The following is a 24,889-nucleotide window of genomic DNA, read 5'->3' as shown; positions in this document are numbered from 1 at the left end:
TATAATTTTGTACATATGTAACAAAAATTTAGAAATAAAAAAAATATTTTGATATAGATAAAATGGAATTCTGGCAATCATCAAATTAGCAACACCTACTCCCCCTCCCCCACCCTGGCTCTGTCCCTGGAGAGGAAGCATACCTTCCTGAAATAGGCTTCTGATAAGTACATGATCTTCTGTGGGGCTCCAGCACACTTTATCGGAGTATTTGGAAAGGTAAAGATGGCATTGCCCTCCTTGAAGTCCTGCAGAGCTTTCCATGTCTTCTCTACTGTACTAACTGAATAATTGGACCCTATTTTGGGATGGGAAAAACCTTCAGGCAGGCCTTTAATCTGCAACAAAGGACATGAAGAAAACATTTTTTACCATATGATTTCACTTATATGTGGAATCTAAAAAACAAAATAAACAAACAAAGTTGAAACAAACTCATAGACACAGAGAGCAGGCTGGTGGTTGCCAGAAGGGGTGGGGGTTGGAGGACTGGTGAAAGAGGTGAAGGGATTAAGAAGTACAAATTGGAAAAAAAATTTGAAATACAGACCAAAAAAGGCACAAATTGGTAGTTACAAAATAATCTTGGGAATATAAAGTACAGCATAGGGAATATAGTCAATAATATTATAATAACTATGTATGGTGCCAGGTGAGAACTGGAAATATCAAGGGGAACACTATGCAAAGTATATGATTATCTAACCACTAAGCTGTACACCTAAAGCCAATATAAAATAAAATTGAAAGAAAACTGTAAAAATAAAATTTTAACAGAAGTGCAAATGGCTTTCCTTTGCCATTTCTACAACCACTCAAGCATTTCAGTACAATTATTAGCCCCCAGTCCTCACACACAATGCAGCAGGCAGGTAGGTGAAGGATCCGCTAAGCCCAGTGCTACAGCACCCAGAGTCACCTGTCAAGCTGCAGATTGGAGTCAGCCCAGGGGAGCCCCTCCACCTCCCTGGCCTTGAGACCATGATTTAAATACATCTCTTCCTACCATCAGAGTGAGGACAAGAACCCAGGCATACTTCCTTTTTGGAGAACCAGCTGCCTTGGTAGGAAGAAGAGTGATAGGCAGAACCAAGAGCCATGATGTCAATAGTAGCAAACTTAAATTACCCTTCATCAGGTTGTACCAGATCTAACTCTTGGTAATTAAAAGCATGGGTTTGGAAACCCCACAGACCTGGCCTGAGTCCTAGCTTTCCCACTTGTGAGTGCTATGACCCTTGGAAATTAACTAATTATCTATAAGCCAGTGGGTCTCAACGTGTGGTCTTCAGACCTGCTGAAAATGCACATTCTCAGGCCCCACCCCAGGTCTACTGAATCAGAAACTCAGGGCTGAGCCCAGAAATCTGTTTTAACAGGTGATTCAATGGGCACTGAGGCTTGAAAAGCTTATGTTCACCATCTGTAAAAGGGGGTGAAAGTAACAGCTTCGGAGGGTTCTTGGCAAGAGTAAATGAGAGCACACGTGTAAAGTGCTGAGAAAAATGGCATGCACACGGGGATGCTCCGTAAGTATGGTGTATTCCTGCCAGTGAGATAACGGGATACTTGTCTTAAAGGCTAGAAGGTTCACACCTGCCATACAAACTTCTTGGCAATGCGTCAAAACTTTCTTATTAGTATTTCTCCAATATCTTTCATTTTAGCACACTTGCAGAGCAACTTCCTTCTCTGTTTTACACATGGTAGGTGTTCGATAGTATGGATATACCAAAATTGATTCAACAACCGTATTTCATAAGTGAACTTTGTTTGCATTTCCAATTTTGGTTTTTTACTTTTAAAATAATGCTGTGGTTACCAACACCTGCCCCCCCCCAAAAAAAAAAGCAGAAGAAAGTTCACAGCATCCAACGAAAATGGCACAGATTGAGGTAAGAGACTCAAGCACTCGTTTTTCCAGCAAGAGAAGGAAACTCTCAAAAAAAGAGTCATCAAGATGGGCTGGTCCTTCAGAACCTCCCCAGGCTATTCTCCAGATGTAGGGCCACCTCTAGAGTCACTGGACATCTATCCCTCAGGCCTCAAGGAAACAGAGTCCTATGATCTTCTCCATCACACTCAATGTCAAGAGCAACCATCCTCTGATTATTGATCATAGTTCCTGCTACAGTTAACATGACCTCGCATTTCAATGTTTCTGCAGTTTTCACATCTATGCTAACTGGATGTTCGCTGTACTCTGCTGAGGGAGGGAGGGAAATCTTATTGGCCCTTAGACACAGATGAGGAAACCGAAGTAGAGCAAGGTTGAGACACCCACCCTGAATCTTACAGAACTAGCGGCAGAGGCCCCTGACCACTGCCTAGGGCTCCTTCCACAAGACTTCTGTATTTCCTAGTTCCCAAAGCAAAACTACTCAAGAAATAAACAGCTGACCTCTTATTGACTTCATTGTTTTTCTCCGTCTGAAGAAGTTGTTGTTAAGGGAAAAGGTGCCATAAGGTCTGAGACCTGGTCATAAAGGGCAGTTTCTGACCCTCAGCCAATCCAAGTGCTTCTCTGGGGACTCTGAAGCAGAGGGAGGCGGGGGAGATAGAGGAAGAGATGAGGTCTGGACCCCTGCTTTGGCCGCACAGTTATAGGCTGTACGCTGGGAGCTACAGGCTATCCTGTCACATGTACCAGGCCAGGGAGCAGGACACTGTGCTGCTGAGACCCCACGGAGCTGCTGAGAGAAAGGGGCAGAGACTGCTAGGGAGAGAGGCTGCCTGGGGTCCAACAGAACCCAGATCAGAGCTCCAGCTCTCTGAAGACCCATTTCTGACCTAGAGATCCAGACACCTTGATATCCTCATCAAATAAATCCCCCTTTGTTTATAATAACCTGAACAGTTTTCTATTGTCTGCAAAGAGTGCAGGTAATACAGTAGCCTCAGTTTCCTCATCTCTGAAGTGGAGATAACAATACTTAACTCACAAGTAGCTTGTGAGGAATCAACATTAGATTCCTAGCAGGTGCCTGGTGCATACTGGAGACTCCAGGATAACAGCTAGATTTAAATAGTATTGTTTCTTGGTTTGCTGCAAAAGGCTGCTAAGGACTCTTAGCACTGGTCTCTTGAGTCCTCTCAGGCGGCACTGGGGCCCTCAGAGAGACAGTACCATGGAGATGCGCCATCTGTGCTAAGTCAACACTTCTGGAGCTCTTGAGAGAGACAAGGACTCCCAGAAGGTGTAACTGGCACCTTTCTCCACATAGTCTACTCCACAGCTGTCGTTCTGTGAGACTCATGGCCATGCCACCATGACCCAAAAACTCATCACAGCCTTCACGCCAACTCATGGCTTCTTTGAACCTTCAGAGAACATACCCCAGGACACTGTCAACCACCCTCACCCTGGACATGTCATGACTCGAGTTTTTACACAGAGACACACACTTCAAGACCCTTCCTGAGTAGACTCAGATGAGGCCCTCGCATGTGTCACATTCCTGAAGCTGTGACCTGATTGTTACTGCGCTCTATGTGCTCCAACTATTCACCCAGAGTCCCTAACAAACTTCTGGAAATCCCAATAATTACTGACTTACTCCATGATGTTCTAGAAAACTACATTTGAATCTCACAATTGTCAGACGGCATCTGGCTCCCTAGCTCATGGAAAAGGGAGACTGAAGGAACTTCCAGGGTAGTGGTTATGTTGCGCCAGTCACTTCATCCCAAAAACCCAGCCTCCCCACAGCAAAACCCAAACCTCCCTCCAGCTTCTGATAAGCTAACTACTGGTATTCTACCCTTAAAGTCTGCTTAAAAATTCAAAATCTAAATCTTACTTTCAAGGTAAAATTTAACCTGTAATACAGCCAACTCAGTCCTACAGAGAAAGGTAGTTTTCTTGTAAACGTGGAAGAGGCTGCTCTTTTGCATGAATTCCCATTAGGGCATGCACATGCTGAACTATGATTAAAGCTTGGAGCTAGATCATATTATCATTGAAAGAATCTTAGAGAAGACTTTTTTAAAGCCATAAAAAGACTGTTGAAAAATAAATCTAGAAGAGGATTTCTTAGTGCTTTTGGTCAAAATGAATATAAAGACACTCAAGGCAGTGTTTGATCTTGGCATAAACAGCCGAGGGAACACAGAGCAGTTTAAACATACCTTCTCATAGTCCAGCTGGATTCCGAGAGCAATAATAAGATACTTGTAGGAGATCTGCAACACAAAGCAATGCCATTTTAGACCAGGACCCAAACGGTGGAAGTCCAAGGGCTGACTCTGGCCCAGACAAGTGTGGCCAACACAGTGTTCCCATTTTTTGAAGTGAATGACTTGGGGCTGTGGGTGGTAGGCAGGGCATGGGGGGGGGGTACACGCTCCAGTCTGCCATCACACCCACCATTCTCACACCGCTGCTTCGCCAACACTGCGTAACCTGCCTGGCTTCTGAGAGCTTGAGACTCCTAGATTTTTACACAGTGGAGCATGACAGCAAAGAGGTCACAACTTTCTGCGCAGTGCTTGTGTTAACACTTTCTCATGTTGAGGAGGGGGAGAATGACTTTCTAATCTTAAAAACAATCAACTTTCTTTAATATCTATGGGGTAATATGTGAATCCCAAGCAAATCTGCCCTGTCATATGGATGGATCAATTCCATAATTGAGAAACTGCTCTTTTGAGGGTCATTGAAAAGGATGTGATACTTTACATTGAAAAGCATCATGATATTATTTCATGATCTGTTTGGAATTTAAAGGTCCTCTCCTTAAATATGGATATTGTGATTATTCATGCTGAGAACAAAAGTCTCCCTACTTATTGTGATGGAAATGTGGGTTGAGGATCCAGAAGAAGACAAGTTGAAGCCAGAAAAAGTCAGTAAAAAGGGTGTAAGGTAAAAGGGCTTGCCTAGGAAACTGGAGATGGAGAATGATTGCAATGAAGGTCAGAAGCCTAGAGAGGACGTCAGGTGATGGCTGCCTCACGGCTGTACTAAAGAGAAAAGCGCAGCACCCAAGCTGTGCAGATCACAGTTAAAGAAAGGGGGTTCCAGGACGCAAGAGTGCTTGGCTCACGCTAGGGGGTAAGAGGAGCAAGTCACCAAAGAGGTCCTGCTCTGGGATCCAGAAGATCAGCTCCAAGGTCACCTCCACAGTGAGGCCTTCTTATGACTCAGTCGTCCTGCCCCCGGCGCCTCCCAGGAGCTCCCTTAGCACAGAGTACAGGATGCTTTATAGCACCTGTTGAGTTATACAGCAGTAACGCCCTCCCCCACCACATTGAACACTCCTAGAGGACAAAGGCTATGCCTTCCTCCCTATATTCCTAGAATCCAGCAGAGTCACCAAATTAAAGTGGGGAATTCAGTAATGTTTGTTGGAAGATGATGGATGGTTGACTCCAGTTGCTTGTGAAAATACAATTTATCAAAGTGGATAGATAATATATACATCATCATCCATATGGTTTGCTTGTCCTTGAACAGATGGGCTCTGAAATTCCTTGTTCTGTGGGAAAGTGCATTGGGCCCATTAAATGGCTGGTGGAACTGTGTTGAGTCTTCAGGGTATGTGAGATCAGAGGTGGCACAGGCCCCAGGGGTGATGATCTGAAGGTGAAACACTATCAACAAGAAAAGCCTTTGGGACCTAAATAGACACTTCTCCAAAGAGGACATACAAATGGCCAAGAGACATATGAAAAAATGCTCAAAGTCACTAATCATCAGAGAGATGCAAATTAAAACCACAATGAGGTATCACCTCACACCTGCCAGAATGGCTGCCATCAACACATCAACAAATGACATGTGCTGGGGAGGGTGTGGAGAAAAGAGCACCCTAGTGCACTGCTGGTGGGAATGCAGACTGGTGCAGCCACTGTGGAAACCAGTATGGAGTTTCCTCAAAAACTTAAACATTGGAAAAAAAAAAAAAAACTTAAACATTGAACTGCCATTTGACCCAGTAATCCCACTTCTAGGAATATATCCTAAGGAACCTCAAACACTAATCAGAAAGAACTTATGCACCCCTATGTTCATAGCAGCGCAATTTACAATAGCTAAGATCTGGAAGTGCCCATCAGTAGATGAGTAGATTAAAAAAAAGCTGTGGGACATTTATATCATGGAATACTATGCAGCTGTTAAAAAGAAGGACCTCCTACCCTTTGGAACAGCATGGATGGAACCGGAGAGTATTATGCTAAGCAAAATAAGCCAGTCAGAGAAATACAAGTACCACATGACCTCACTTATATGTGGAATATAATGAACAAAATAAACTGATGAACAAAATAGATCCAGAAACACAAAAGCATGGAACAGACTGAGGGATCTCAGAGGGAAGGCAGGGGAGGGGGAGTGCGTGGGGAGAGATTAATCAAAGAACTTATATGCTTCTATGCATAACCCATGGACACAGACATTGGTATGGGGAAGGTCTGGGGGTGGGGTGGATGCGGGGTGGAGGGGATCAATGGGGGAAAAGGGGGACATTTGTAATACTTTCAGCAATAAAGATAAATTTTTAAAAAAATAAAAATAAAATAAAATAAGAAAAGCCTTTGGTTTGTGCGTGACTTGATGGTTCTATTAGAGCACAATATTGACTATTTTTAGGAGCAGTAATAACAGATAAGCTTAAGACCATGAAAAATCATTTAGGGAGAATAAGCCCTAAGGTAACAAAGAACAAGAAGAAAGCCTCAAACCTTTGAATGAGTTCAAGTTTCCATGCCAGATGATCTAAGCCCTAAGGAATTGCAAAAACTTGCAGAAAAGACTTTTGAGCAATTGCAGAGAGCAGTGCAGACCTCTCCAGAAGGCTAAATATGGGGAAATATTTTAATTTTATACAGGGGGTGGGGCAGTAACTAACAACTTAGTAAATAGAATGTTCATCCAGTTCAAAATTCCGGGCTCATCTACTGTAATTTGGAAAAAGAAGAGCATCGACATGGATTCAGATTGCAAACCTGCTTTCAGTCAACAGTTAAGAACTATGCTGGCATGTAGTGGATACTCAATAAATATTTCCTTTTCCTTCTTTTTTCATGGGTTCTTTTAAAAATAATATCAGCAACATTTCTTGAACATCCACTTTATGCAACTGACAAGATGGTATCTCCCATGAGATGTTATATGCAGATTTCAGATATGACCGTAGAATACTTTTCTTTAAAAATCTTGGAAGAAAGTGTCACCAGCTTATATCAGCTTCTTCCCCAGCCCTAAACTAAGACACTACAAGTTCCCTAGGGGTCTAAGCCTGAGAGGCCAAAGCAGGGCTCCGAAGTGAGAACATCTACCAGTGCCTCACATTCTCAAGAGATGAGACAAGTTTATGATCCTTAAACCAGCACAGACCCAACCACAAAGGGCTCTGAGCTATCTCTGAAACGTAAAGGGGCCTGACCAAGGGGGTAGGCACCGCTATGCTGAAGGGGTGATGTGGGTTATAAGACACAGGTCTCCTGGCCCCATGAGCCGGCAGCAGGTTGGCGAGGGAGATGAGCCCCAAAGCTCAATCTTGAGAACGGAGAACAATCTTGTGTTTCATTCAGTCTAATCTCCTGGAGATGCTGGGGGAAATAAGGAAGTTCATCCACCGGGGGAAGTAATATATAAAAATTTTAACTTAAAGTAAATAAAGGTGTATTTTATTAAACAATATATTAAATATTATTTATTTATTTTAGGATATGGGAAGCCTGACTTAACAGTGGATCATGTGAAAAAAAGACCCAGAGGTTTGAACTGACCTCAAGCCCAGCATGAATCAGCACCATGGCAACTGTCGCTACAAAGGCAAATGCTAACCTGGGCTGTATCTGATTGTGGGAGGGAAGGGGCCACGCTATTCTGGGCTGTTCTGTACAGTTGCTTCCCCTTCCAGGCACCTCTTTCATGGAGGAGACAAGGCCAATGATGTCTAAAGCAGGGTAAAGAGGGTAATGAGGGGACTGAAGACCATGGAATATGAGGAAAAGTTGAGAAAACTGGGGACAAGTCCTGAAGAGAAGACTGACACAGACTAAAAGAACCATCTTCGAATAGTTGAAGGGCTTCTCTACAAAAAAGAGAAAAGACATTCTCCCCCACACTACAGGAAGCACAATGAACAAGAAAGATATGAAGGGCAGTAACAGCCCAGGGGCCTGAGAACCCTGGGAGCCGGGAGCAGGCAGGTGCACGTGACGGCCGCACTGCCTGCAGCTGTCCTGGGCTCGGCAGCAGGTGAGACAAGGCGCTCCAGGTGGCTTCTGAGCCTGTGGTCCCACCATCCTGCTCTCATCCCCTCAGCCAAAGGCGCTGGCAGCAGTTTCTGAAAAGCGCTGACCCTTGGGGGGGTGGGAGGAGACTTCTAAATGGTGCGGATCAATTATGAGCCTCAAGCTTCAGCAGCCTGCAATTCTCCTTGGCCCTGGCACAAGCCTCAGTCACGAGTTCCCTGGCAGAGCGCCCCCTAGTGTGACTGGGATGGATACATCCAATACCCCCCTCCTCTGGGAGGCCAGCAGACAGGTAGAGAAGCTGGCAGCTTCACAGGAAAAAGGAGGAAGGTGCCTGCTATTTTAGCACGTAGCAGTATTACTTGTTCAGTAAACATTCAGATGCGAGATACTGTACCAAGCAATAGGGCAAACAGTGGGTGTTCACAAATGCTTGTCTGAGTTGTTGATTTATTAATTCAGCATCACTCAGTCATCCCATCCTCCATTCACCACACACCCTCCCCTCTCATGCCGTATTTAACACACATGCACTTTCTCGCCATGAGGCTGTCCAGGTTGATAATAGCTGTGCATTTCGTACAAGCCCTCAACTAACAAAAGCCAAAGGAGCCCAGTGGTTACCTCCTTGTCGTTGTCTGTGCGGATGCAGTTCTTGTCTGGGTTCAGTTCCGCCACTCTAGCTTTGATCCATTCCACACCAGATGGAATCACACTCGCTGTGGGGCGGCCAGATGAGGACAACTGTTTGGCACCAGCACCCACCAGCGTCCAGATTGGCTGGTAGAAATGTCTCTGAGAAACAAAGTATTTGGGGATTCATTTCGATTTGAGGCTGATCAAAGTGTCAAGGTACATGAGAAAGACTTTCAGTTATTCCGTCCTAACCCTTGGAGTATCACATAGAAAGTCTCTGGGTGAGTCTTCCCCACTACCCCACCTCCCAATGGTGTTTCCTGTTATGTTAAACTCTGATGGGCAGTCGCCTACAAGAATTCTGCCAAGATCATTTTAAAAAGCCATAAACTATCATTAGTGACCATTGTATTATTTATTGCTGATAGTTGATGTGGGGATTAGCATGAACACGTTATATATACATGCATATAAGCACACATTATGGATACATTTATGTGAATAGATATAAAGAAAAATTAAGCCCAGTAGTATAATATGGTTCCTCAGAAGTTTGTGGTGACTGTGGTAAGTTTGAAAAGTTCATAGCCACTCTGGGGATCCTCAAAACTTCATTAACTTCTAACTGTGTTTGCCAAGCCCATGGGGCTTGTAGGGCTGACATTCCCCGTCAGCCCTACTAGCCCGTTCTCCTTTCTCAGAGGTTTTACACCCACAGCCAGGAGGCAACAAATCCTACCCCATTATGCCACAAAATGCCACTATTTTCTGGAGTTCTCTTGCTTCGGATGATCCAGTCTGGATCTAAGTTAATTGTGAAAGTTCTAGATTCAGGGGCTAAGGGCAGCTTGATTTAACTAACAGTCACTGAGAATTCCAGTTGTCTCATGGAGTAGACTGGGGACCAGGAATTCTTAGCATCTCAGCACTGCCCAAACACCTCAAACTGGCTGGACAGAATTGCCAGCATCCACAGAGGGGTGAAGAGAACTGAGGAAGGGCTTTGCAATCTCCCTACAGCCAAAAATGGATGTGATCCCAGAGGATGGGGGCAGAGGTCTCCAGCTGCAAGAGCTGAAGCATTTCAAGTCTATCTTGAACAGAAAGGGAATGAAAATGCAAGCTCAGATGTTTTTTTAAACAACAAGCAAGCATCAGCTCCAGCAACCACTAAATCAGAGACAGAGGGAAAGTGCCAATCACCTGAGCCACTGGCAGCTCCTTCGAGAGACTCCTGTCCTGCAAGATCCTCATAGGGCAAAACAGACATGATTCTGGCCTCCTGAATTGTGCCCGGTGCCTTGTCTCATTACAAAGAGTAGCCCCTGTCCCTGGGTTAGCTACAATAGGCCCCTGACACAGCTCTCAGACCACTGTCATTTATAATGTTGTCCCTGAATTAGTCAGTTTAAAAAGGAAAGTAATAGAGAACACCCTCCAGTCTCCTCTCAGATCCCAGCATACCAGTCTGAGATTGCGGCAAAGCCTGGGCAGCCTCACTCATTCTGGGGAGACTCCTTGGAAAGCAGTGTGCCTTTCTCCCCCTCCCTTCTCCATCAAACAGGCACCAAACCCATTCTGCTCCCCACCCCATCCCCCTCCTTCAGCCCAAGGATACAGTTCCCAACTGGTGCATGCCTGGTTCCTTAGAAAAACCACCAAGAATCTTGAATATTTATCTGTAGTTTTTGGACAATTTTAAAATGTTTTTCATGAAATAGTGCCTTACATACAACACTTCCCAACTTCCCTCCTGGTGTTTGCTACCTTTTTCTGCCTTATAATTTGTTTATAATTCCTTGCACTTAAATTTCTGAAACTCACTGACACCTTCCCAGAGGCCTCCCTGGAACCTTCACTCATCACCCTTTCTCCAGACTGGATCAAAGATAAGAAAGTTTATTTCCCATTGATTTTCCTCTGGACATGAGGGCGGGGCGGTGGGTGGGTTCATGGGTTAAAGTCCTAACCCCGGTACCTAGGAATATGACCTTATTTAGGAATAGGGTCTTTGCAGCTGTCATCAAGTTAAGAGAACTGTGAGAAAATAAGTATCTATTGTTTTAAGACACTCAGTTTGTGGTAATGTGTTAGCACAAGAAACTCATACAGAAGAGAACATAAAAAACCAAGAGATCTGCCCTCTCTCCCTCCCTCCACCTTCTCCAATCCTTTTGGACTGCCTGATTTTTGTGCCCAGAAGGAGAAGCACTAACCAGGGGACAAGCCAGCCCAGTGTCTGACAGTCACCCCCACCCTGACCCCTAGAACACACATGAGCGTGCACACACACACACACACACATGCACTCAGGAGGGGGAGACTCACCTCGCTGGGCTCAACGACGGCCACATTCTCTGCACCCACTCTCCTCTTCATACGGGAGGCCATGGTGATCCCACCACTGCCCCCGCCCAGCACCAGCACCTCATAGTGGCTCTTGGCTGCAAGGCCTGCCCCTGTGTGCAGCTGAAGTGGGCCGGCATGCTGAGCACCCAGCCTGAGGAAGCAGGTAAAGAGCCGGGCACGGGGGCTGGACACCACGGCGACCAGTGGGGTCATCTTCACACTGGATCCGGCTAGAAAGGAACAGGCGAGGCTATGAGGAAGCAAGAGACCACTATGAGGCCAAAGCATTTTCTTTCCGGAGGAAGGGAAGGTGGCATCTGGCCAGCTCCAGCTGATGCCCACCATCTCCCTGCAAAACCACCTCCCAAACTGGCCGTGGTCCCAAAGTCTCCTGACAGCACAAGATTGGTGACTAACAACTGACTAAGCTTCCATTTCTCTCCTTTCTCCTTCTTTCAGGATATCTAGGACTTTGTTTGAACCAGGTAAGCCTCACCTTTTAAGTTCTAATACTCTGTCTGTACCCATCCTTGTCCATCCAAAAATTCTAGGGCATCCTGTGGTGCATCCAGCCGTCCAGGCACATGCCTCATCTCTTTGTTTGGCTTTTCTGTCCATTGTACAAAGATGTACAAGTTCACAAATAAACACCTGTACAAGTCCTTGCCACAGGGCCCCTAAGACCTTGCTGAAACAGAAATGGTCCAGCAAGAAGCCCACCTTCTGCAACTCCAAGTTCACACCAGGAAAACCAGGGCCTTGGCCCCACTCAGAGCCTCCTGGCTCTGCTTGCCCAGGGACATGCAATTCAATCAAATCACAGGCTACAGACACGGAAGCAAAGGCCCTCCACATCTTCGGCAATTTTAACCAAGTGATAAAAGAGCCCTGCCGGGTATGCTATATTTTATGTAAAGAATGTGCACATGCTGTTGACCAGTCTTTTATTACATGCAATCAGTAAACAATCTCCCCTTAATAGTTCCTCCGAGAGACATACCTAACCTTTAGGAAAAGGCGTTTCTGCTTGTGAGGAAATGAAGGCTTCTAAGACACAGGCCTTGGCTTCCCCCACCCACAGAACTGGCCTGATGTCTTAGACACCATCTACTTGTACAACTGGAAGTCCAGACTCCAAATACCTCCCTCTCTGGGCATTACCGTGCCCCAAATTCCACCCTCAAGCTCAGTCCTTTGGGTTCAACACTGCTCCAGGAACCCTGTATTCAAATGCAATGACCCAGCTAGGGGTAACACTTCTAGCTGCTCAGGTCACTAACTTCTTAATGGGAATTATTTCATAATATCATTTTTCCCCAACACTGGAGAAGAAGAAAGCTACACGAGGAAATTAGAGACCGCTGAGAGGGGGAAAGAGCTCTGAAAGGAAGAAGGAAAGGCCCTGGAGGAGGGAGAAATGACAGAAAGTGGACAGGAGGAGCCAGGGTGCTGACTTTAATTAGGATGAACTTTATTCCAGCGTTTTGGCACCCTGACAACTTCCTCAATATTTCAGATCTGGGACTCGACCCAGAGATTTGAGGGCCCACAGAAAGTGAGGCAGGTTCATACATTGTTGCTGCAAGTGTAAAATCTGTATGACCATTCTAGAAAACAACATTTATCATCTTTCGACCCTGTATTTCCAGTTCTGGGACTCAGGGCTAAGGAAATAACCTCTAATACTGAAGAACACAAACCTTTACTAAAATGTAGCTCACATTCATATTACAGGGTCAACCCTCAGTTAACTGGTTTGTGGATTGGATCTGAATACATCCAGGTCACAGAAAATCTCCACACTGGCTGGGCAAAGCACAGGTCCCAGACTGTTTCAACCAAGGTTAATTTATGATTACTTCAATTTAATGGGGGGGGGGGGGGCAGGGAGAAGTCAGGGATAGCAGTCTGGATGTCAACCCTTTGGGGAAAGGTTAAGTAAAATACAGTTGCACAAGATGATCATACAAAGACTATACAAAAGACTATATACGTCCTTCCAAATTATGTTTACAAAGAGCATACAAAATGCTTGTTATGATCAGTACTGTATACAAATTGGAAATACAATATGAGCAATATGCACTCAACTATGTAAGAGAAATGCACTAAAAAGGAGCAAAATGTTAACACTGGGTGAGTGGTTTTCTCTGGGTTTTAGAATAATGGGTAATTTTGATTTTTCTGCTTTTCTGTATTTAATAAAATTTCTACTATATACATATATTAATGTTGCAATAAAATAGGTTTCCTTTTTTATTAGATTTATTGGGGTGACACTGGTTAATAAGATTATATAGGTTTCAAGTGTAATTTCTATGTTATATCATTTGTATATTGCTTTGTGTGCCCACCACCCAAAGTCAGACCATCTTCCATCACCATATATTTAGCCCCCTTTACCCTTTACTATTCCCCCACCCCCTTCCCTCCGGTAACCACCACACTGTTGTCTGTGTCTATTAGTTTCAGTTTTACATCCCACATGTGAGTGAAATCATATGGTTCTTAGCTTTTTCTGGCTGACTTATTTCTCTTAGCACGACATTCTCAAGATAAAATATTTTTATAATAACTAACTTATATTAAGTCCTTTACATAAGGGCTTAACTTGTGAGTTGGCTGCCATTTTCATCCTCATTTTCCAGATGATAAAACTGAGGCAGGGAACAGTTAAATGACTCCTTCAAGGTCATACAGCCCGTAAGTGGTAGACAGTGATTTGAACCCAGACACTCTGGTGCCAGTCCCTTCTTTAAACCACTACACTCTATTATTACTGTGATCTTTATCAACAGCAACAAAACAATGCTAATGTGGCGATGTTAAATGAAGAAGAAAAAAAAGGATGTCTTTTCTACACATCCCAGAAAAAAGGAACCACTTTTCATGGTACTGACACCAAAATATTAGCAATGTTTTTACAAAACTATAATTCATGTTTTCTTCTTTGTGTGTGCTTTTCTCAAGTTTTCTATAATGAATTCTATTGTTTTAAATTTTAAAAATCACTCAATTTTATTTTTATTTTTTATGATTGAAGAGTGGAGGAAATCACCAATTAGGATGTTGCTGTTTGGTAGGAAAGGGAAAAGATATTTTATGGTGAATAGAAAGTTGTCACATCTTGCTTTTCTAAAGACAGAATCACAGCAAAACTCCTCACTTCCCAGTAAAGGGAAACCATTTTTTCATGGTCCTGACCCTATATACTAACCCCATTGAAAGAGTTAAAAAAAAAAAAAGCTAGAAGGAGGCCTAGCTAAGTTTCTATTTTCCTGCCACTCCACCTGAGGTTGGTTAACCTCCAGTTCCCTTGCAGCCTAACACCCCATGGTTCATCTCTTAAAAGAGGAAGTGTTGCTTACACAAATATTTCCCTCATTCAGCCAAGAAGGTAAGTTCTGTTTTATTTTCACAGTTACCCATAGCCCGTTTCTGGAATCAGTATTTACAAACACAAAGTCCCTCTGACCCAGTTTTATCAGTTTCTTTTTTTATATATATAACATTTTAAAATATATATATCTTTATTGATTTCAGAGAGAGGAAAGGAGAGGGAGAGAGACACAGAAACATCAATGATGAGAGAGTCACTGATCAAGCCCACAACCAGGCATGTGCCCTGACCGGGAATTGAACCCCGATGGCCTGGATCCCAGGTCAGTGCTCAACCGCTGAGCCACGCCCGGCCGGGCTTATCAGTTTCATTAATAACAACTGCCAAGCACAATGCCTGGTCTTTTCAAATTTCACTTGTAAAGTATAAACAACTTCAAAAATACACAAAAACGTGAGAGGAAATGTTCCAAGTTTCAAAACTCCTGGAAATCTGAATAACACTCACTGTTAGAGTATAAAGCCATCTAAACACCCATATCAGAAAACCCAGCCCCAGCTGGTCTGGCTCAGTGGTTAGAGCGCTGGCCCACGGACTGAACGGTCTCGGGTTCAACAAGGGCATGAACCTCGATTGCAGGCTTGATCCCCTGCCTGGTCGGGGCACATGCAGGAGGCAACCAACCAGTCGATGTGTCTGTCTCACATCGAGGTTTCTCTCTGTCTCCCCCCTTCCCTTCCACTCTCTAAAAATATTAATGGGAAAAAAATATCCTCGGGCAAGGATTAACAAAAAAGAAAAACAGAACCATAATCTAATGCTATTTGTGGAGAAGGTGGGACGCAATACTATGTCAAAGACTACAAACAACACAAGGCAATAATGCGTAATCATAATCACTTAATATCCACTTTCGAACTGTGGTACAATAAAGATATATTTATAATTTTTTTATCTTTGTCCCCAGTCCTGGCACAAAGCTCCTAAAACCCTTGGAATGTCCTGAGTGAAAAGAGTTATTTGTTAGTCAATAACAAATAAGAATAATAACGAGCTCCTTTTGGCCATAATTGAGTTTATGGTCATGAGGTGACTCAAGATGGGATCCCTAAATAGCTTCAGGATGGGAGCTGATCACCTGAAAGATCAAACTTGTGATTAGAAAGTTAGAGCTTTCAGTCCCACTCCTAGCTTCTGTGAGGAGAGGCAGGCTGGAGACTGAATTCTATAAAAACTCCTGAACAACTAGATTCTGAAAGCTTCCAGGTTGGTGAACACATCGATGTACAGACAGGGTGGGTGTCATCAAACACCTCTGGAGCTGTCTATCCCACCCCACCCCCCAAACCTTGCCCTCTGCATTTCTTCCATTAGACCACTCCAGAGTTGCATTCTTTATAGTAAACTGGTTCATTAGTAAAGTGTTTTCCTGAGTTCCATGTGTCATTCTAGCAACTTATCAAACTTGAGGGGGTATCCTGGGAACCCCCAAATTCATAGTCAGCCAGGAAGAAGTGTGGGTCACCTGGGACCCCATTTGCAGCTGGCATCTATAATAGGGGCAGTGTTGTGGGACTGAGCCCTTTAACCTGTGGGGTCTGAAATAACTTTGGTAGTTAACATCAGAATTGAGCTGAGTTGTTGGACACCAAGTTGGTGTCAGAGAACTGGTTGATGTATAAAAACCCATACATTTGGTGTCAGAGGTGGTGTCTGAAAACATCACTCAGGAAACTACGGAGTTCTGATATTGACCTAAACAAGGTCAAAAAAATTGAAGAAAGCAACAATCACACAATCTTAACCAGAAGTTAAAAAAGAAAAGGGCCAAACTTGACCCTGAAATCAACAAAAAAGAAACAAAAAACCTGTCAACGAAATAACTAAGGAGCATAAATTTAATATGATTTCCTAGTCTCCCTCGAAGGTAGCTTGAAACATATCTACTTGTTAGGTTAAGAAATAAGAATTAACTACCAAAGATACAGAAGAATGCAGCCACTTTACCTCTACATTCTTACAAAATGAAATATACACACACTTTTTTAAAAAATTTCCCCGGCCGGGTGTGGCTCAGCGGTTGAGCATCAACCTAGGATCTAGGCGATTGGGGTTCAATTCCCGGTCAGGGCACAGGCCTGGGTTTCGGCTCAATCCCCAGTAGGGGGCGTGCAGGAGGCAGCCGATCAATGACTCTCTCATCATTGATGTTTCTCTCTCTCTCCCTCTCCTTTGCTCTCTCTGAAATCAATAAAAATATATCTTTTAAAAAAATCAATAAATAAGACAAAAGTAAATTTCCTTTAACAAGAGGCACATACAACACATTTTATAATTAAATAATTTCATGCTTTTAAGTTAGATAAAAATTCAATTCATCCTGTCAACTGAGTGCTCCCTTCAAAGGATCAAAATAAATGCTGTGCTATAGCTGTAGTCTAACTGGAGAAGTAAAAGCCCTGCTGATTGAAAGATGAGGCAGCCTGCTGGGCGGCTCCTACTTACATCACTGGCCAACAGCTCCAGGCCCCGGTCTAGACAAGTCTTTGGGACTCCACAGCTTTCCACAGCCGGCCCTTCCCAGATAGTATAGATCCCCTGGGTCAAAGGCTCCCTAATTTTTTTTTTTTCCCCAGCTGTCACACCAATTTCATTTATTTATTTGGAATTATTTTATTTTTTTCAAACTTTATTGAGGTGGATGTGATTAAAAAAACTCTTTACGTGTACAACGTGATGTTTTGATATACGTATATATTCAGAAATGTTTACCACAATCAAGCTAATTAACATACCCATCACCTCACATAGCTACTTTTTTTTTTGAAAAACAATTAAGATTTACTCTCCTAGCAAATTTCAAGTATACAATACAGTACTGTTAACCACAGTGACTATACTATATGTTAGATCTCCAGAAACTATTCATCCTGCAATATCTGAAAATTTGTACATTATGACCAACATCTCCTCATTTCCCATACCACTTAGCCCCTGGTAACCACCATTCTACTCTCTGCTTTAAAGAGTTGAGCTTTTAAAGACCCTACATATGAGATCATATAGTATTTGTCTTTCTGTGTTTGGCTTATTTCACTTAATATAATCCTCTAGATTCATCCATGTTGTCACAAATGACAAGATTTCCTTCTTTTTAAAGGCTGGATAATATTCCACTGTGTATATCTATCACCTTTTCTTTTATGAATTCATCTGTTGATCGGCACACTTAGATTGTTTTCATATGTTGGCTGTTTGAAACAATGCTGCAGTGAATATGAGAGTGCAGATACGTCTTTGAGATAGCTATTTTATTTCCTTTGGATATATACCCAGAAGTGGGATTGCTGGATCATATGGTAGTTCTAGTTTTACTTTTTGAGGAATATCTATACTGTTTTCTGTAGTGGCTGCACCAACAGTGAAAAGAGTTCCCTTTTGTTCACATTCTTGCCAATACTTATTTTAAGGGCTCCCTAATCTTAAGTCATGTCACACACTACCCACTGGGTGTCAGCTAGGACACCTGGCTTAGTTCAAATAGAGCTGGCCTCTAAGCAAGGATTATTCAGAGCCTTCTTAACGAAAGCTCCATCAGCCAGCAAGGAGTCAGCCTTTCAGCTATTTCTGCTCTTGAGAAAACAGTGGGTCTTTGTATGATACACAGTCATTTTATCCCAGTCCTACACCAACCTGGGCCCTCTTTGCTCTGGATTTTAATAACCACAAGTCTATCCTTTAACATACTATTTTTGTAGGAAACTTCCCAAATCAAACAGGAAAATAGCCAACAAACAGCCTCCCCATTCTTCCTACGCTGTTCCTCCCACCCAACCTCCTTGCCACCTGGCTTCCCTGGGCCAAACTTACTTGGAGCTTTTATGTCCCGATGGTCTGGATCCCTGTGGGATCCAGTCTCTGAGACAGCAGTGAGCCTGGTCTACATAGCATGGGTGTCCAGGTAGTGAGACTCCTGCAAGGCTCCTTCTCCTCCTCTAGTTCGTCACCCTTGGGGTTTCCAGGCCTATCTAATTAAATCAGCCCTATACTGATTTAAGATTAGGGAGCCTTTAACATAAGTATTGGCAAGTATCAACAGCAGTGGCTCTTAACCAAATTACCTTCAGAAGACAGAATTTGTAGAAAAAGGCAGGGAGAAACTGTCATAATAATAATAGCTAGTAAGGGAATGTTCACATCTTCATTTTACAGATGAGAAAATGGAGGCTTAGTGTAAGGTTAGAGAACTTGCCTAAGGTCACATCACTCATTTAGCAGCAGAGTTAATTTCAAATGGACCCCTCTATTGAGATCTCATAATGTTAGACCCCAGAGATAATTCCAGGAAAATGCCTACCAACTGAATTTTATTTCCATTTAAAGTAGCTTGATTAAGCCCCATGGAGTGGGGTGGAAGGGAGTATGTGGTATTAAATTTTAGCCTACTAAGTAAATTGAAAAGAAGAACATCTGGGGTGAAGGGAGTGTGGGGGCAAGGTACAATTATATCAATATAATTTTTTAAATACATACTGGAATTCTTACAGTTGAAACTGAGGCAAGTTGTAAGAAACTAAGAAAATCCCTGGCAAGTGGAATGAGGAAACTGAGACAAGCAGCTGAACAAACAGAAAGACTGAGCAATTAGCAGCCAACTAAGAATCTATCCTTCCCTGACCAAAGATATCTAAGAGTTGGTGGTTTAAATGACCTTAGTCAGGGAGATAGATAGCAAAAAAAATCAGTTAAAGTCAGACTAACCCAAGATAGAGGTGAAACTAACCGGAGAACAAGCCCCCACTGGACACACATAAATTCCCAAGGATAGCTGACGACACCCACAACTCACTGGTAAGTTGGCCCCTGTCCACCCAGACCAGTGCTTTTTGCTTTTCTCACAGCAGCACCTGGCCCCTTTCTTTTTCTCTACCTGAATAAAACTCGCTTTGTTCTCACTCTGATTCAGCCTTGAAATCTTTCCTGGGCAAATCAAGAACCCGGAGGTGACCTGACATGCGAAAAGTCCTGGACCAGGCCTGGGCAGGGCCATCCCCGGACATGGAAAAGGTCTGGGAACAAAATGATTTCTCATTTGCTTCATAATACTACAGGAGGTGAAAATTGGTGGGGAGTGTAGATGGCACACAACTGACCATGAGTTGGTAATTTGAAGCCAACCGATATATAGGCATTCCTTTGGGTAGTCTGTCTATTGTTGCATGTACTGGAAAGTTTCCATAATAAAACAATGAATGAATGAATGAATGAATGAATGAATGAATGAATGAATGAATGAAACAAAAATCAAAAAACGGTGTCAGAGTGGATACTGGCTTTGCTCTTTAGTCACTGAAATGTTAAGGTCTGGGCATATTCCAAGTGAAATACAACTAATAGTAACACAATTATAATGACTTCCCTCTCACGTACATAGAGCTTTACAATTCACAGAACCCACACCAGAGCCCACACTGGAGTATTGATAACACTTTACAAATGGGGAAACTGAGGCTAGGAGAAGAAAGGTGATCTTCCAAAGGTTACACAATGAGTCAGCAGCCCAAATGCCCTTTGGAGCAGCAATGCACGCATTAACAGGAGCTAGCAATTCAGAGGTGAAAAAGCTCCCAGGCTGGACCTTCTCCCAGCTCCTGATCTTCAGACGGCCTCTTTGCTGGGCCAGGCAGGACAGAAGAGTCCTTCTACACCAAGTGGCCCCACTAGCCATCTCCCAGAGAGGCAGGCTTCTAGGCAGAGGCAGGTCTAGGTTTTATGAGCACTGAAGCCTATACAATTTAGGGGCCCAAAATTAAAATTAGAAAATCAAATATAATAGTTAATATTAATTCTGAATGAGAAAATAAATCACAGTAAATATCTGAAGCCTTGGGGATTTGGGACTCTTTCTTCTGAGATCTCTTTTAGGCAGTCTATCAGAAATACAAGCATAGAAATGCTTCCTGGTTACCACCTGGCTACCTCTCCCCTGCTGGAACACACCAGAACTCCATACACCCACAGGAGCCTGTACAAGAGGGAGGCCCTGAAAGAAACTAAATTTGCTTCTGAGTAAATCCACCTCTAGTGCCTACAGCTCTCCTCTAGAGCACTCTGCCCACCCCTCTGGGACTAGCTGAACTAGTAGGTCCCTCCTTCTACCAATTCCAAGCTTTGCCAAACCCCCTCCCACTCCTGTCCAGCATAACATGGCTACTTTGGACAGTCTGAAGCTAGGTCCTGATTCCTATTGTAAAACTAGCTCATCATGGCCCACACTAGACTCCCATGTTCCAGGCCCCAGCTAGGTGCTTGAGGTAAAAATATCATCCCAATTTTACAACTGAAGAAAAGTCAGGCTGCAGGAGACTGGTTATATCCTCAAGGCCACACAGCCAATAAAGGACAAAACTGAGATAGATTCACCTGGAAGGGATGGAAGAGAGGGAGGGAGGGAACCAAAGCAAACATCACTTTCCCTGTTATATGGAGGACACACCTGCGAAATGACTCACATAATTATGGAGGCTGACAAGTCTTAAGCCAGCAGTCAAGCTAGAACAGCACTAATGGCGTGGTTTTAGTCCAAAGGTCAGCAGGCTCACATCCCAAGAAGAGCTGATATTTCAGTTCAATAGAAAAGGCAGGAGAAGAAAACCGATGTTCCAGCTCAAGGCAGTCAGGCCTAAAGAGTTCATGGAAGGGTCTGCCTTTTTGTTCCATTCAGACTGTCAACTGACTGGATGAAGCTATACACGGTGGGGAGGGCAATCTGCTTTATGCAGACTACCAATCCCTCCAGAAACACCCTCATAGACACGCCAGAATATTGTTTGACCAAATGTCTGGGCAAACCAAGCTCAGTCAATTGACAAAAAAAAATTAACCAACATATCCTCTGACTTAAGCTATAAAAAGACAGGTCCAAATCTGGAAAAATCTCAGGAAAGAAACTGTTACTATGACTAATTCATACCACTTTGGGTGCCAAGAAAATGCCAAAGCATTGCTCCATAAATTCTATGGTTCCTTAACACGATCTCATCTTAGTCTGAAGTACATGCAAGTATGCAGTGAGATTCGTGGCATTTTTAATGGCACTGAATTAGACAATCGTTTTTTAGTTTTTAATTTTCAGTATTTTATGATTGACATTTTGGGGCTTTGTTAGTCCTAACAAAACTTCCATTCCCATGCAAATCAAAACTACAATGAGATACCACCTCACACCTGTTAGAATGACTATTATCCACAAGACAAGTAATAACAAGCATTGCAGAAGGTGTGGAGTAAAGGGAGCCCTCGTTCACTGCTGTTGGGAATGTAGACTGGTACAGCCTCTATGGAAAACAGTATGGAAGTTCCTCAAAAAAATTAACAATAGTTGCCATATGACCCCGCAAGCTGCTTTCTGGAAATCTACATGAAAGTCTTGTAAACATTTATTCACAAAGATATATGCACCCCTATGTTCATTGCAGCATTATTCACGGTGGGCAAGACATGGTAACAACCAAAGGGTCCTGCGATAGATAACTGGATAAAGAAGATGTGGTGCATGCACACAATGGAATCCTACCAGCCATAAGAAAACATGAAGTACTGCCATTTGTGGCAACATGGAAAGATCCTGAGAATATCAATATGATCGAAATAAGTCAGACAGAAAAAGTAAAGATCCATATTTCACTCATATGTGGGATATAAAACTGAAAAGCAGCAAATGAACAAACAAACAAAGAAAAGCTCATAGACACGGACAACTGTACAATGAACACCAGAGGAAAAGGTAGGGGGGAGTAAAGGGTAAAGGGGGTCAAATATATGCCGACAGAAGGAGATTTGACTTGGGTGGTAAACATACAATGCAATATACGGATGATGGATTATAGAATTACACACTTGAAATCTATATAATTTTATAAATAAATATCACCCCAATAAAGTTAATTTTTTAAAAAATTTCTAAATAGAAGTTTAAAAAAAGCTGCCCCTCCCAGAACTAGCTAACTCCTAAAGACAGTAAACCACTTGTCTGGGAGCACATCTTTGATAAGTAAACCAGCCAACCCAGAGCCCATACGGGAGCCGCCTCCTCCATCTGGCCTTTACACACCAGAGGTCAATATTCCTCTGCCCTAATCATCCCGGGCCAGACATCAGACAACGAGGGCAGCCCCCACCGCCACCCCAGAGCCCATGAAAATTATTCAAACTAGCCAATCCCAAACCTGGTCAGCCTGTTCCTCCTGCCTCACAGAAACCAGATAGGTTTTTGTCCTTGCTTTCCCAAGTTCTCCTCCTCCTGACCAGCCTGGGTGTCTCCCCAGGTAGCCCTACATGGTGCCCCATGCCTTCTGTTCCTAGGTAGCTGTGAGGAAAAGCATCCTCCCTCGTGGCAGTCATCTCCTGGTGTGTTGGCCTCACCACACCTGATTAAAACAAATCCCAGGTACATTTTAATACACCTACCTTAAAATGCATTCACTGACTGTTCAGATGGAAGATTTTACATGTTTAACATCTTTTTGCCCTGCTCTTCTCCTTACACATCCACTGAACTGTCAGGTGGCATTTTAAAAGCAATTTAATTACATATGCGTGTAGGATGTTATAATTATGTGGGTGAATGGGCCAAATTCTTGCAACCAAATAACACAGCTACAGTATGATTTTTAATGAAATTACTCTGAAAGAATGCAGCACCTTGCCTCCCTCGGTCACACTCGATCACCTGCTGTACTGAAACTTCAGCTTCTCCACCAAGGGAAGTTCTCACCTTGATAAAGGGAAGTGTCACCAGCCAGGAGTACTCAGAAAGGGGTTTACGGAAAGTATCTTCTACAGGATATATATATATGTGCAAATTCAGGTCTGTACCTATACTGACCTCATCTCAATAATACAGTGGCTAAATGTGCAGAACCAAAAATCAGGAAATATACTCTAAGCTATATTTTTATTTACAAATTTACTCCCTACACAGATGCAGATTACATTACGGTTAGTTACACTGCCCCTCCCAGGACTAGCTAACTTCTAAACATTTATTCACAAAGATACATGCTAAATGTGTAAGGATATCATTAAGGAAAGGACAGTTACCGGCAACCCTCAGGGCCACAATTCTACTATATGTAAGACTGTTTCCACAGTGCTCACTGAGTATCTACTACATACAAGGACCCGCGCTGATGCACAGAAATTTCCCACCCCCGTCCTGGCCCCATTCCCAGTCTATTAGGATTAGGTGCTAAGGGAAGGACAGCAGAGCTTCTCCGCTACTAATAATGGAGGTCAAGAGTAAGATGAGCCAAATTCAGGGGAATGTTCTTCTAACATTAGAAGGTCTAATTTAAATATGAGAATGTTAAGGGTTTTTAGATGTTTGCAAGTCTTTCTCTTTCTAGCTTGAGAGAGAATGTGTCCTAGAGCTTTGTTTTCCTCCACAATAGTTTTTTAAATAAAATTCTACCTCCATTCACGTGTACACATCTGACATAAAAAGGTATCCAATAAATCCTTCGATCTATTCATTTATGGTCTGAAAGTTTGTGTCCCCCCAAAAGTCATATGCTGAAATCCTAACCCCCAAAGGTGATGGGATTAGTAGGTGGGGCCTCTGGGAGGTGAGTAGGCCATGAGGATGGCACCCTCGTGAATGGAAGGAGTACTGTGTAAGGAGGGTCCAGAGAGATCCTGAGCCTGTTGTACTATGTGAGGACACGGGAAAGGCATCCGCTATCAACTGGGAAGCAGGCCCTCACCCAACCATGCTGGCACCTTCATCTTGGACTCCCAGCCTCCAGAATTGTGAGAAATAAACTTGTTGTTTTTAAGCCACCCCATCTGTGGTATTTGTTCTAGCAGCCCCAAACTACAATTACTGAGATCCTTCACTGTGCTGGGTGCTGTGCTAGGTACTGGAGGGGAAAAAAAGCACAGTGCCAACTGTTTCCCAGAGATCCTTGCTGATAGGGCGGGAAGGCCCAGGGTAGGTTTGGGCAATGGAAGTTCAACCAGATTTGACTGATGTTGTGAATAGACAAGAAGGAAATATCACAGACCAATTAGAAAGGGTCATGCTCTGGAACTGAAGCTCTATATTGAAAACTCAAAGTGTTGATGCCCAGCCGGGCGTGGCTCAGCGGTTCAGCATCGACCTAGGATCCAGGCGATTGGGGTTCAATTCCCGGTCAGGGCACATGCCCGGGTTGCGGGCTGCAGCCGATCAATGACTCTGATCATTGATGTTTCTATCTCTCTCTCTCCCTCTCCTTTCCTCTCCCTGAAATCAATAAAGATATATTTAAAAAAAAAAAAAGAAAACTCAAAGTGTTGAGAAGTAATAGAACAGAGGGC

General features: G+C 43.3%; 1 protein-coding gene across 3 annotated transcripts in view; it reads right to left on the bottom strand.

Annotated features, from left to right (window-relative positions):
- The window catches only part of SQOR (sulfide quinone oxidoreductase), a 58,095-nt gene that overhangs the window by 14,054 nt on the left and 19,152 nt on the right, over positions 1-24,889 (bottom strand). For 2 of the 3 annotated variants that reach the window (XM_081160065.1, XM_081160064.1), the window contains exons 2-5: positions 11,170-11,420; positions 8,830-9,000; positions 4,129-4,182; positions 144-338 (exon numbers count right to left, since the gene is read on the bottom strand). In XM_081160065.1, coding sequence (XP_081016191.1) covers positions 144-338; positions 4,129-4,182; positions 8,830-9,000; positions 11,170-11,403 — 654 coding nt within the window. In that variant the 5' untranslated portion in view covers positions 11,404-11,420. Of the gene's footprint in view, positions 1-143; positions 339-4,128; positions 4,183-8,829; positions 9,001-11,169; positions 11,441-24,889 lie in introns of all 3 variants that reach the window. The other variant, XM_081160063.1, reaches the window with a different exon arrangement.

This window comes from Miniopterus schreibersii (assembly GCF_964146895.1).
Source record: "Miniopterus schreibersii genome assembly, chromosome: 1".
NCBI lineage: Eukaryota > Metazoa > Chordata > Mammalia > Chiroptera > Miniopteridae > Miniopterus > Miniopterus schreibersii.
Note: the sequence above shows the minus strand (reverse complement) of the source record. Positions and strands in the feature narration are given on the sequence as shown.